Raw genomic sequence first — 12,031 nt, forward strand, 5'->3', positions numbered from 1 at the left:
GCGGGGCCGAGCCGGGCCGGCCGGGCAGCCGGGCGAGCCGAGGGGCGTGGGGCCGCGATCTGCAGCCGGGCCACGCGAGACCACAGGGACTCGGCGAAGCGCTGCCCAGAGGGCCGCCAGGGCCACCGCGGCCACCTTTCCTCAGGGGACAAGGCCGAGGAGCCTGCGGGAGGGCACGAGTGGAGCAGGTCGGCGCAGCCCGGGCCGGGTGGGGGGGCGGGGGGCGTGTGTGTGTGTGTGTGTGTGTGTGTGTGTGCAGGAGAGGGATGGGGAGCATGTCGGGGCGTGCATGTGGGGATGACAGCGGGTGATGTGTGTCAACATAGAGTGTGAGTGTGTGCAGGGGGTGTGTGCCTGTGTGTTCACGCTCCTCTATGTGCTTGTGAGGGGGGTGTGTGTGCGCGCGCGCGTGCATGTCTGCGTGTGAGAGAGACAGAGCGCTGGGACCTCGTGGGCTTGGGTCTGAACCCTTGTAGGAGGGAGGACAGAATGTGCGTGTGTGAGCATGTGTGTGTCCAGGGGTCTGCAAAGGGGGAGTGGGGGAGTGTCATGGGTGCTAGGTGTGGCTGCGTTTGTGTGATGTCAGTGCTGGGTGCACGTGTGTCCCTGGCTCACTGTCCCCTCCCCCCACCAGATGTGTGTGCGTGGGGGGTGCCGGGGGCTGTGACGACTCTCGCGCAGCCCCTGCTGGCTGCTTGCCTGGCCTTCTCCCCCAGGAAGCCTCATCACTCCAAGCAGCCCCTTCTCAGATACTACTAGGGCCTGGGGAGGGGAGGGGCTCAAGGGACGGAGCAGTGTCTGCCTAGGGCACTGGGTACTGGCTTCTCTGCTCAGAGCCTGGGCTCTCTCCCAGCTCAACAGTCCCTAGTCCTGTCCTACGTTCCCACCAAGGCCAGGGCCACTCTGGGCCAGCGTGCCCGAGGGCCAGGACTCAGATAGAGGCCCCATCAGGGAGAGTTTCCCTATCCACAGTTACAGCTGACACAGGGTACAGAGCACACAGCCTGTCTCCTAAGGAAACACGGGAGGAAGAGAGGCAGGGGGTCCAGGTGATGAGTGTTGAATGGAGCTGGGTGCTGTGACCTCCCCGCCCCCAAGCTGAGCAGGAGGGGGCTGACTTTAGGGAGACCAGGCAGAGAGCTATTCGGGGGAGATCTGTGCTGGGTTCTGACTCTCTCTTTGGGGGGCCTTTGCATCCTGCCCTTTCCAATTTCCAGCCCTCGGTGGAAGTCCTGGAAAGCAACAGGGACAGCAGTCAGCTCATGGGGCCTCTCTTCTCTCCAGGACCTGCCTGAACAAAAGTGCTGAAGACCTGAGCCCCCGCCCACCAGGCGGGGAGGGCTCCTGCCCGAGCTGGGGCCATGGCAGGCTGTGGCTGTCTGGAGCTTGGGCTCTTCTGCTGGGTCCTGCTGGCTGTCCCTGTGGGCCCCCAGCTTGCCTCACCAGTTCCGGGTGGCCCTCTCTCTACTTTGGGCCCTCAGAGTGAGGCCTCAATGCTGTCACTCAATCTGGGACTTAACTTCAAATTCCACCTTCGGGGACCAGCTGCTGCCTGGGGGAGCTCTGTCACTGAGACACAGCGACTGCCCCCTGGGCTGGGCCGAGAGCTGGAGGAAGAGGCGGCCAGTGGGCTGAGGACCGACCCTCTTTGGGAACTGCTGGTAGGGTCCCTCGGGAACTCCCCCCCAGAGTGGGGCTCTGCTGAAGGCAGTTCAGTGCCCTGGGCCTCCTCTCAGCCCCTGGTATCCACATCCCCCCTCTCTGGGCCCATGACTTCCTCTCAGCCCGGATCGGGCACTGTGACCTGGGGTACTGCGCTGACAGCAACAGCGCCACCACTCAGTGGCCATAGGCCTCACCAGAGCGAGCTGGAGCTGAAGCTGGACATGGCACTGAGGGCAGGTGCCGCTCCCACACTTGGGCACCGGACACTGCCCCTGCTGCCCAGCCTGCGGGCCAGCTTGGCAGAGATTGCTGGACGCCTGGGGCCCTTTGGTGAGTAATGCGCCTTCGCTGGGGAGCTTCTGTGGGGTGACCTGGCAGCAGACACAGCTTCAGTAAGGCTCCTTTGCAGGTTTTTTTGGCACTACTCTGTCACCGCTCCGGAACATCTCAGGCCTCATCACCCAAGGTGCAACTACACCCCCAAGCTCTGCCCCAGGAGTTTCAGAATCACCAGGTGAGTGTTCATTTCTGCAGATATTTACAGAGGATCTCTGCACCCCAAAGGAGCTCTGGTGGCATAGTGCATCACGTGTTGCACTGCTGATAGGTCAACAGTTCAAATCCATTAGCTGCTCCTTGAGGAAAAGATGGGCAGTCTCTTGCCATTAAGATTTACAGCCTCAGAACCTTGAAGAATAAGGGGTTTGGTTTGGGCCATGTATACCAAGGACAGTGGCTTGGTGGTAGGATTCTGGCCTTCCCTTGCGGGGACCTGGGTGTGATTTGGAACCAGCGCACCTCCATGCACCGCCACCACCTCTGTCAGTGGAGCCTTGCAGGGCGCAGTGATGCTGGACAGATTTCCCAGAGCTTCCAGACTAAAACATGAGGAAGAAAGGCCTGGTGATCTACTTCCAGAAACCAACCAATGAGAACTTCATGGATCCTAATTGTCGGATCCTGTTGTCCATGGGTCCTCCAGCTCACCAGCAGCCAACAACTACTGCATGCTAGGGCCTGCCTCCCTTGACTCACTGGAGCCCTGGCTACCGTTCCAGGCCCTGGCACTCGGGTCACTGCTTAGTGAGAATGGTCACCTCTGCCATGCTCAGTCTGCTTTGCTCTTTGCTGGCTTGGCTCATGGTGTGCATGTGGATGCTGCTTCTGGGAGAGTGGCTTCTTTAGGATCAGCTCTGGGAAGGACAGGATAGTCACCAAAGTCCCAGAGGTCCAGCTGACCAGGAGGACAGCAATAGAGTCTCATATGCTCCCTTTACAGGGTTCTTTGGTGCCACTCTGTCACCGTCCCCATCCCCCTCGGAGAAGAAGTTCTCAAGGCCCAGCCCACTGGATCCGACTGATTCTCTGAGCCCTGCCTCTACTGCAACAGAGCCGCTAGGTAAGTGTTTGTGTCACGACTCAGCAGTGATTTATTAAGCTTGTACTACATGCTTGCTGTTGATGGACGTTCTGGGAGCCTTTTCTTTCATTGCTGTTGTGATCATAATCCCCATTATCTTATCCTCGCCATGGAGATGGCCATCCATGGTCTGAGAACATGTGTGGTGGAGAAAGTCCACAGTGAAGTCATGGTCCTCTGGGAATGTGGCAGCCACGGGCAGAGTAGGATGTAGGAAATGGAGCAGAGACACGCAGAAACAGACTCACTCAGTCTGCCTGGCCTGCCTCCCACCCCCACGCCAAACCTGCAGGCTCTCTCCTTGCGTCTGATCTGACATGACGGGCTATCAGCCACGGGCAGAGTGGGCCCTTTGTGGGAAGACAGTGAAGAGGAGGCTTTGAGCAGACAGGTGACACCCTCGATCAGGACATCTTCCAGAACATGCACACAGACAAGCTGGCGGCACAGAGGCGGTCATGAGCCCTGGAACCTCGCAGACACGGCCTTGAACCTTGCTCTCTGGGTGGCCTTGGATGGATTATTTGACATCTCTGACCCAAAGTCTTTGCATCTATGTGGTGATTCGGTCAAGTTGACTTCAACTCGTGACAACCCCAGGAGAACTGTGTCCCCCTTGGGTTTTCAGTGGCTGATTTTGGAGGTAACCTCCAAGACTTTCTTCTGAGGCTTCTGGGTAAACTTGAACTTACCAGTCTTTCTGCCAGCAACTAAGTGTGTTAACCATTTTCACCACCAAGCTTGCAAATTCCTTCTGGAGAATCGGGTTTCCTCATAGTAGCTGGTGTGCAGTTATGATGAAGCGTAAAAGAGACAGAGGCAATGTAAACAAGTATCCAAAGTGATGCTGGGCTCACAAACATGAAGCTCAGTAAACGGTCACTGTTAACTCTTTGTCTTCTCCCACTGCACCCAAACCCCTGCCAGACCTCACCTCTCAGACATCCCAGCTCCGAGCCCCAAGGTGCCATGAGGCATCAGGTCCACACTGGAATACAGCCTTCGGGGCAGAGCCTGTCACTGCTCTGGGAGAGCTACTGGCAGGTGGGGTCAAGGGGGCCACTGGGAGGCACTGCACGCTCTCTTTTGCTTCTGCTAAAAGGTTGACTATGGCTGGACCCTCACAAGTACCCTACACTGGGAGCTGGCTCAGCTGGACAAGCTCCAGCACCCCACCTTCTTCCAGTCCAGACCCAGCACAACCCCCAAGTATCTCACTGGTTCTAGCAAGTCCCACTGTATGTGGCTGTAGGACCTGCCTGCCAACCCCATGTCCCCTCAGTGTGTACCAGTGGCAGGGTGTGCTGTGGGGTGGGGGCAGGCAGGCTCTGGGCCTCAGGGGAGGCATGCTGGTGGCAGTCTGTCAGCCTGGGTGACAGTGCTGGCCAGGCAGGTTTAATGAGGCTGGACAGTGTCAGGGAGGCCCAGCTCAGCAGGCTGGCAGCCTCCAGCCCTCCCCTCTTCTTCCTAGACTGCTCTCAGCTGCAATTCTTGGAGAAACCACGAAGGGTCTTGCTCTGCTAGCAGTGTTCTTGTGGGAACCTGATGTGTGCCAAACAGTTAGGATCAAAGAAGCCCCTTGGTGTCTCTTCTAGGGTCTTTTTAACTAAGGGAGGTTGACCTTTGGCACCTGAGGCCTCAGTTGCCCTAGACAGCCATTCCAAGTGAATAGACTGTGATTCTGGCAAGCGGGCATGTGTTCCATTTGGCTGATGCCTATGATATTCAGGTTTTAAATGTTCCCCCCTATAAAACAAGGAGGTTCTGTTGCCTAGTGGTAAGAAGCTGCGCTGCAACCCCAAAAGCATGTGGTTCGGATCTACCAGTTGTTCTGAGAGAGAAGAGTGTACTCTTTTGTGATTTTCTGTCTCTGATGACCCACTAGAGAGTCAGCTGTGGGTTGGTTCTGACTCTTTGGCACACAACAACAACAACAACAACCTAAAACAGGCAAGCAAGCCCACTGCAATCACGGCACTGGAGTAGATTTCTCCTCGTGGTGACCCTGTAGAGCAGAGTAGAATAGCGCCATAGGGTTGCCAAGGCCGTAAATCTTTACAGATGCCAACGGCCGTATCTGTCTCCTGCAGAGCTGGTGGGTTCTAACCACTGACTTTTCCGACTAGCTGCAGTGTACTTTAACCATAGCTTTTGTCATCCCCTATAACTAGTCCAATCTCAGTGACATAGCAGTGGGTGTGGGGACCGGGAGGAGCCAGGACACAATTCAGGCTGCCAGCATCCAGCATGGTGCGAGGCTCCCAGGCACTTTGATCTGGGCAGCTGGCGGATAATCAGGCCTGGTTTTCCTTGGAGTGGGCTTGCCCCAGCCTCTGTTCCCAGCCCCTGTCCCCAGTCCGTCCCTAGCCCCTGTCTCCAGCCTCCAGTCCCTGTCCCCAGTATCCTGTCCCCAGCCCCTGTTCTCAGCCCCTGTCCCCAGCCTATCTCCAGCCCCTGTCCTCAGCCTCCTGTCCCCAGCCCCTGTCCCCAGCCCCTGTCCTCAGCCTACTATCCCCAGCCCCTGTCCTCAGCTTACTATCCCCAGCCCCTGTCCCCAGCCTCCTATCCCCAGGCCCTGTCCCCAGCATGCTCCTGCCTTGAGGATCAGATGACCCACATTGACCGTTTTCTCTGTGCTCAGCCCTGAGGTCAATGTGGGCTGCAGGGCCAGAGCTGGGCCACCTAGGAAGGGAGGCCTGCTCCAGAGAGGGACCCTGAGAAAGGGGACCAGAGACATAGTCTTCCGGTGGAGGGGAAGTTTCCTTCTGGAAGTGTCTGAAATGAATGACAGGAGACGGAACAAGAGGACTGGTCAAAGGCAGATGCTGAGTTTTCTTCTCCTTGTCCCCACCTACACATGACCTGGTCCTGGGGCCCTGCTCCAAACCCTGGAAGCTGCTGCTGCTGCTGTTTTGTACCATCGAGTCAGAACCAATCTATCGCTGACCCTCCAGCAGGTTTGCAGAGGCTATAAATCTCTTGGGAGGAGATTGTCTATCTTTCTCCAGCTGGTGGATTTGAACCATGTGCCTTAGGATTGACAGCAAAACTCTTTACTTCTAGTCCATCAGTGGTCCCAAGCCCTGGAGGTAGAATTCATCATTCCAGAGGCTCTTCTCATCATTCTCTGAGGCCTGGGCTGTGCCTGTACTGGGTCTGTAAAGCAAACCAAAACACAGACCGATAACAAAAAATCAGAAACCCAGTATCATTGAGCCATTTCGGACTCAAATGACCCTGTAGGACAGAGTGGACCGTAGGTTTCCGAGGCTGGAAATCTGTACAGGAGCCGATGGCCATGTCTTTCTCTTGAGAAGTAGCTGGTAGGTTTGAACCCTTACCATGTTAGTTAGTAGTGCGGAGCTCCACATCACTGCCAGGGCTCCCCTTTTGTCTGGAGACCTGACTAATGGTGTGAATGAGTAGGCATGTGACTACTGAAGGAAGAGTTAGTGGTTAGAGCCCACCCAGAGGTGCTTCAGAAACTAGGCCTGGAGATGTGCTTCCGAAGGTCATGGCCTTGAAAGCCCATGGAGTACAGTTCTTAGAAATGCTTTTTGCCACCTTCCTGGCTTCTTTTGAGTGTTGACATTTGCTCTAACTGCTACAAGGGCTTTGGAACACAGATGAGAGATGAGGTTGCCTGTGGCTCACAGATGAGCTGGAAGAGGTTGAAGTGGGCCAGATCTCGGAGGATGACACTCGAGGAAGGGTGAGGTGGTTGTTATGTGGCTCTGTCTACTCCAACTCATGGCGACTGTATGAACAGATGGAAACCATGTCCTATCCCGTACCATCATAATCCCCACCATGCCCACGTCCATCGCTGCAGCCACAGTCAATCCACCTCAATGAGGGTCTTCCTCTCTTTCATTGACCCACTACTTTTCCACCATGAAGTCTTTTTCTAAGAAGTGGTGTCTCCTGACAACATGCTCAGAGTAAGCTAGATGAAGCTTCACCATCCTTGCCTCTAAGAAGCACCTTGGCTGCCCTTCCTCCAAGACAGGTTTGTTCTTTTAACAGTCCGTGGTATATTCAGTACTCTTCTCTAACACGATAATTCAAAGGCACTGGTTCTTTTTTTCTTGTCTAACTTTCACATGCATATGTTGTTGTATATGCTGACTGTGACTCATACCGACTCTGTGAACAATGTACCTGAAGCCTGTCCTATCTTGCGCCATTGTCAACATCTCTAGCATACTTGAGTCCATTGCTACAGTCACGATGTCAATTCACCTCATTGAGAGTCTTCCTCTCTTCTGTTGACCCTCCACCTTTCCAAGCATGATGTCCTTTTCAAAGGACTTATGCCACCGAACAACAGGTCCAAAGTATATGAGATGATGCTTCACTATCCTTGCTTCTAAGGAGCACTTTGCTTTCACTTTCTTCAAGACAGACCTGTTGGTTTTGTTTTCTTGGCAGTCCATGGGATAGTCAGTATGCTTCTCCAACACCACAACTCAAAAGCATAGATTATTCTTCTGTCATCCGTAGTCATTGTCTAGCTTTCATATACCTAGCAAGCAATTGAGAAAACGGTGGCTTGAATCAAACACATCTTAGTCTTTAAGCTGACCACATTGCCCTTTAGTATTCTGGAGAGGTCTCTGACAGTAGATTTTCCCAATATGATATGTTGATTGTGGATCCAACCACAACGAAATCATTGCTAACGTCAATATCTTCTCTCTTCCCTTCCCTCCTCTCCCTTCTATTTTTTCCTTCTTTTTAATTTGTCCCCCTTCTCTTCTCTTGATATTGCCTATTGGCCTGGTGGTGAGGACTTTTGTTTTCTTGATGTTGAACATATGAGGCAACCGAAGACACTCTAGTTTGGGTCAGACTGGCTACTGCACATGGTGCAATTCCTGAGAAGCATCTCGTTGCCTTTCTGTGTAGATCATAGCTAAAACAAAACAAAACAAAAAGGTTGGGCAAACTCTCCTACTTTACGTAAGAAGTAAGCTAGAAAGGGCATCTAAGGAGACCTAAAAAGGCATCAGATCCTGCCAGTGTCACACTGGCCAGCAACCTGCTCATTCCCAGATGAAAGGTTCTCATGTGACTGACACTGCTGTCTTTGTCAGATAGTGAGTGATGTTGTTACTGTTGTCAGGTGCTGTCATTTTGGTTCAGATTCATGACCACTTCATGTAAAACAGAACTAAACACCAGCCTGTATCATTATATGGTCATTGCTATACACGAGCCCATCAATGCAGCTACTGTGTCTTTCTATCACATTGAAAAGTGTCCTCTTTTTCACTGACCCCCTGCTTTACCAAGCCTGATGTCCTTCTCTGGGGATTGGCTCCTTCCAATGATGTGTCCAAAATATGTGAGATAAAATCACGCTGTCTTTATTCCTAAGGGACATTCTGGCTTCATTCCTTCCAAAACAAATTTGTTTTTTCTTCTGGAAGTCCATTGTGTATTCCGTATTCTTCTCCAACACCACAATTAAAATGTGGTTTTCTGATCATTCTTTTTCGCTATCTAGCTTTAGCATTCATATGAGGTGACTGAAAGCAGCGTGGCTTGGGTCAGTCTCACCTAAGTCCTCAAAGTGACATCTTGGCTCTTTAACACTTAACAGAGATCCTTTGCAGTGAACTTTCCCAATATATGTTGCTTTACTTCTAAACCACAGCTTCCGTGGCCATGGGCTGTAGCTCCAAGCGAAATGAAGTACTTGGCAACTTTAATCTTTTCTCCATTTATCACATTGCTATTGGCCCAGTTGCAAGGATTTTGATTTTTGGGTTTTTGTTAGGGATGGTATCCTTAAAATGCAGTTCAAAACATGCAACAGTGCACTGTTCATTTTGTTCACTCATCAAGTTTAAGATGTGCTAAAGGCTTTTAAGAGCTCTGGTGGTCTAGTGGTAAGGAATTACACGACCAACTCAAAGGCAAGTGGTTTGAATCCACCATCTGCTCTGCAGGAGAAATTGATCTCACATATTTTGGACACGTCATGTAATTCACTGCCTCTGAAAAGCCACTGGAGGGTCAGCTATGGGCCGCTTGTGACTTGATGGTGTAGACCACCACCACCAAAGGCTTTTAAGGAGACCTGGTGGCATAATACATTAGGCACTGGGCTGCTAACCAAAAGATTACTGGTTTGAACCTACCAGCTACTCTGTGGAAGAACAAGGAGGCAGACTTTTCCCATAAAGATGTGCAGCTAGGGTAGGGAAGCTCTGGTGGCCTAGTGGCAAGACGCTTCACTGCAATTCCAGAGGTATGTGGTTCAAATCCACCAGATTCTGTGCTTGAAAAGGAGGGGCAATCTCCTTCTGTACCAGTCAGATCTGGTTTGAAGGTATACACAGGAAAAAATAATAAAATTTAAAAAAAAAATTCCTTAAAAAAAAAGAGATTTGCCACTGTGGAAATACAAAGTAGGGGTCCCATGAGTGAGAATGCACCCAAACAGTGGGTGGGAAGGGCTTCTAGAGGCATCAGTGGTTTAGCGGTAGAACTCCTGCTTTCAATGCAGGAGACCTGGGTCTGATTAGTGCTGCCCAGTGAATGTCCCACACAGCCATGACCCATCCTGCAGCGGAGCTTCCTGACTAAATGGGAGTACGAAGAAAAGCCAGGAGATCTATGTCACCAGCAAGAGATCAGCCAATGAAAACCCCTGAGCTCACAGTGGTTCAACCTGGAGCCATCATTGTGATGACTTGTCAGAGGTCAGAGGCCAACCCAACTGCAGCTCAAACCAATAAAGTGGTTCTACCGCACACAGCAGTCTCTCATGGGTTAAACCAAAACTAGTTAGAGGCTACAAGAGACCATATTCATACAAACAAAAACTAATCATTGATTGACCGGTGATGAACATTAGCCACAAATACTGATGTCAGGAACACTAATATGTTGAACTTGCCACGCACCAGCCACTCCACACATTATCTCATTTATCTTCCTAGCTGCCCAGGGCACTAGATCTCCTAATGTGATGGAACTGAAACCAGGGCGCACTTGTGCCACGCTTGTACAGTTGGCAGTGAGCCATATTTCATTTTTTACCCCTTCCCTCCATCTCCTCCCCACGTGTCCAATCCCCTTGTCCTCCTCTCATTCCAGAGTGGTTTCCTGACTCCTACTATTTCTTGTCCTCAGGACGACTCTGTTGGGCATGTCCCCAGCATGGGCAGGAACTACCTGGGGTGTGGGTGCTCCTACAGTCTCCACATCCCCTCTCTCAATCCACATCTGTCTCTGCTCCACCTTGCATCTCCCCAAGGTTGTCTCCATCCTTTCCCACTTCTTTTTCTCCCTTCATTCTGGCCTGTAAGCTGTAAGCCTGCTGGGTAGGGCCAGGAGGCGTTGAGCCTCCAGCATCTTCTCTGGCTGCCCAGCCATAGGGAGATCCCTTGGGTCTAACTCTTTCACACCCCTCATGCTCCAAAAGAATGGAGCTTACTTCTCCCAGCTGTTTTAGTCGACTACCATTACCCCAGAGTTGGGGCATAGGGCGGTGCTGGGAGCCTAAGTTAGGAAACTCCAAAACACTTGAGGGGCCCATTCTGATGCCATCTTATCACATTGTGATCTCTGTAGAGATTCTGATGTGGAGCTCAAGGGCACCTTGAGGTTATTGAGCCCAGGGAGTCTATCTCAACGTTGCCTTCTGTAAAATGGGCTAAGAGCCAGAGGCATCTCTATAAACAGTCTAATGGCTTTGTGGTTATCAGGGGTCCACAGCCAAGGACTGGCCAGGGATTGAGAGTGGTAGTAGGCAGGCAGACCAGTGAGTAGAGTTGTGTTTTCCTCCAAGTGCTGGGACAGGAATGGCCCTCTCTCCTTTCTGAGGGAGGGAGTGGGGATTTTTCCTGGAAGAGGCTGCTAGGAGAAGGGGGAGCAGTTGGAAAGGGCAGGGGAAGCCTTCTTCAGACCCAGGACTGGGAGCTAGGGGTGCAGAACAGGGATAATTATGAGAAGGTGTTGAAACTGTAGAAAGAAAGGGGACTGTGCTCAGATCTGGATTCAGGTTGTGGTTCCTTTGCCTCTTGGAACCTCAATTATCTTCATCTGGCAAAGAAGAGAGGTCATTTATTTAACGAGTAACTTCTGCTGGTGTGATTTTAGCTTGCCTGTTGTGGGGATTGTAGAAGGGGCATCTTCAGTTCCTTCCAGTCCTAGAATCCTTTGACTTCTTTAGAAAACCAAAACCAAATAGCTTTTGGGAAAAATCACTGAATGACAAGCAATATAGGGAGTGGAAGGGGGCAGGGGGACAGCTGAAAGGGTCCGGTTGGGAGGGGGAAAGGGAGGAGACCAGGTGTCTTTTTTAACAAGTGGGGCCTGGTGCCCTTCCACTGGCATACATGCTGCCAGAAGGGGAGGTATAGGGGGAGTTCTGCACACCTGCCTCAGCTAGTTCTTTGTCCACAGATTCCACTGTCCCCACCTCTCAAATGGATGACCCTTCACTCTCCAGCCTCGCTGTCCCTTCTGAGCGGCCAGCGTGTGGGCCAGACCCCTGCATCCTTGGGGAGAGACCTGATCCGGAGAGACAGCCCCCTGACGCGCAGCTGCCCCTCTTTTTCTTGACCCTGGAGGCGGACTGGGCTGAGGCCCGGGCTCGCTGGGGGCTGGCCTGGGAGGCCCATGTGTACGGAGTGGGCGCACTCTTCGGCCTAGTAGCCGTGCTGGCGCTGCTGGCTCTGGCTCTCCTGCCCTGGCGCTGTCCGCCCGGCGCACCCTGCCTGGCGCTTCTCGACCTGCTCCTGCTCTCGGCCGGAACCACGCGGGCCTTCCCGCTCTTCTACGACGCCTACGGGCACAGCGCCCGGCTGCCCGCGCTCGCCTGGCTGCTGCTGCAGGACCTCCCGCTGCCCTGCCTGGCCGCTGGCCTGGGCCTGGCTTGCTTGCTGATGGCCCGGCCGCGCCCTCCGCGGTGCCCCGGCGGCCTGGCCGCGC

General features: G+C 53.0%; 1 protein-coding gene across 1 annotated transcript in view; it reads left to right on the plus strand.

The window, feature by feature from the left end:
• The first annotated feature begins 1,361 nt into the window (after positions 1-1,361).
• PRRT4 (proline-rich transmembrane protein 4) overlaps positions 1,362-12,031 on the plus strand; it is a 12,007-nt gene continuing 1,337 nt past the window's right edge. Inside the window, exons 1-4 of the mRNA XM_006896092.1 lie at positions 1,362-1,995; positions 2,075-2,179; positions 2,945-3,064; positions 11,504-12,029. Of these exons, the coding sequence (XP_006896154.1) occupies positions 1,362-1,995; positions 2,075-2,179; positions 2,945-3,064; positions 11,504-12,029 (1,385 nt within the window). The remainder of the gene's footprint in view (positions 1,996-2,074; positions 2,180-2,944; positions 3,065-11,503; positions 12,030-12,031) is intronic.

This window comes from Elephantulus edwardii, unplaced genomic scaffold (assembly GCF_000299155.1).
Source record: "Elephantulus edwardii isolate Elephantulus edwardi_28Jun2011 unplaced genomic scaffold, EleEdw1.0 scaffold00181, whole genome shotgun sequence".
Classification (NCBI taxonomy): domain Eukaryota; kingdom Metazoa; phylum Chordata; class Mammalia; order Macroscelidea; family Macroscelididae; genus Elephantulus; species Elephantulus edwardii.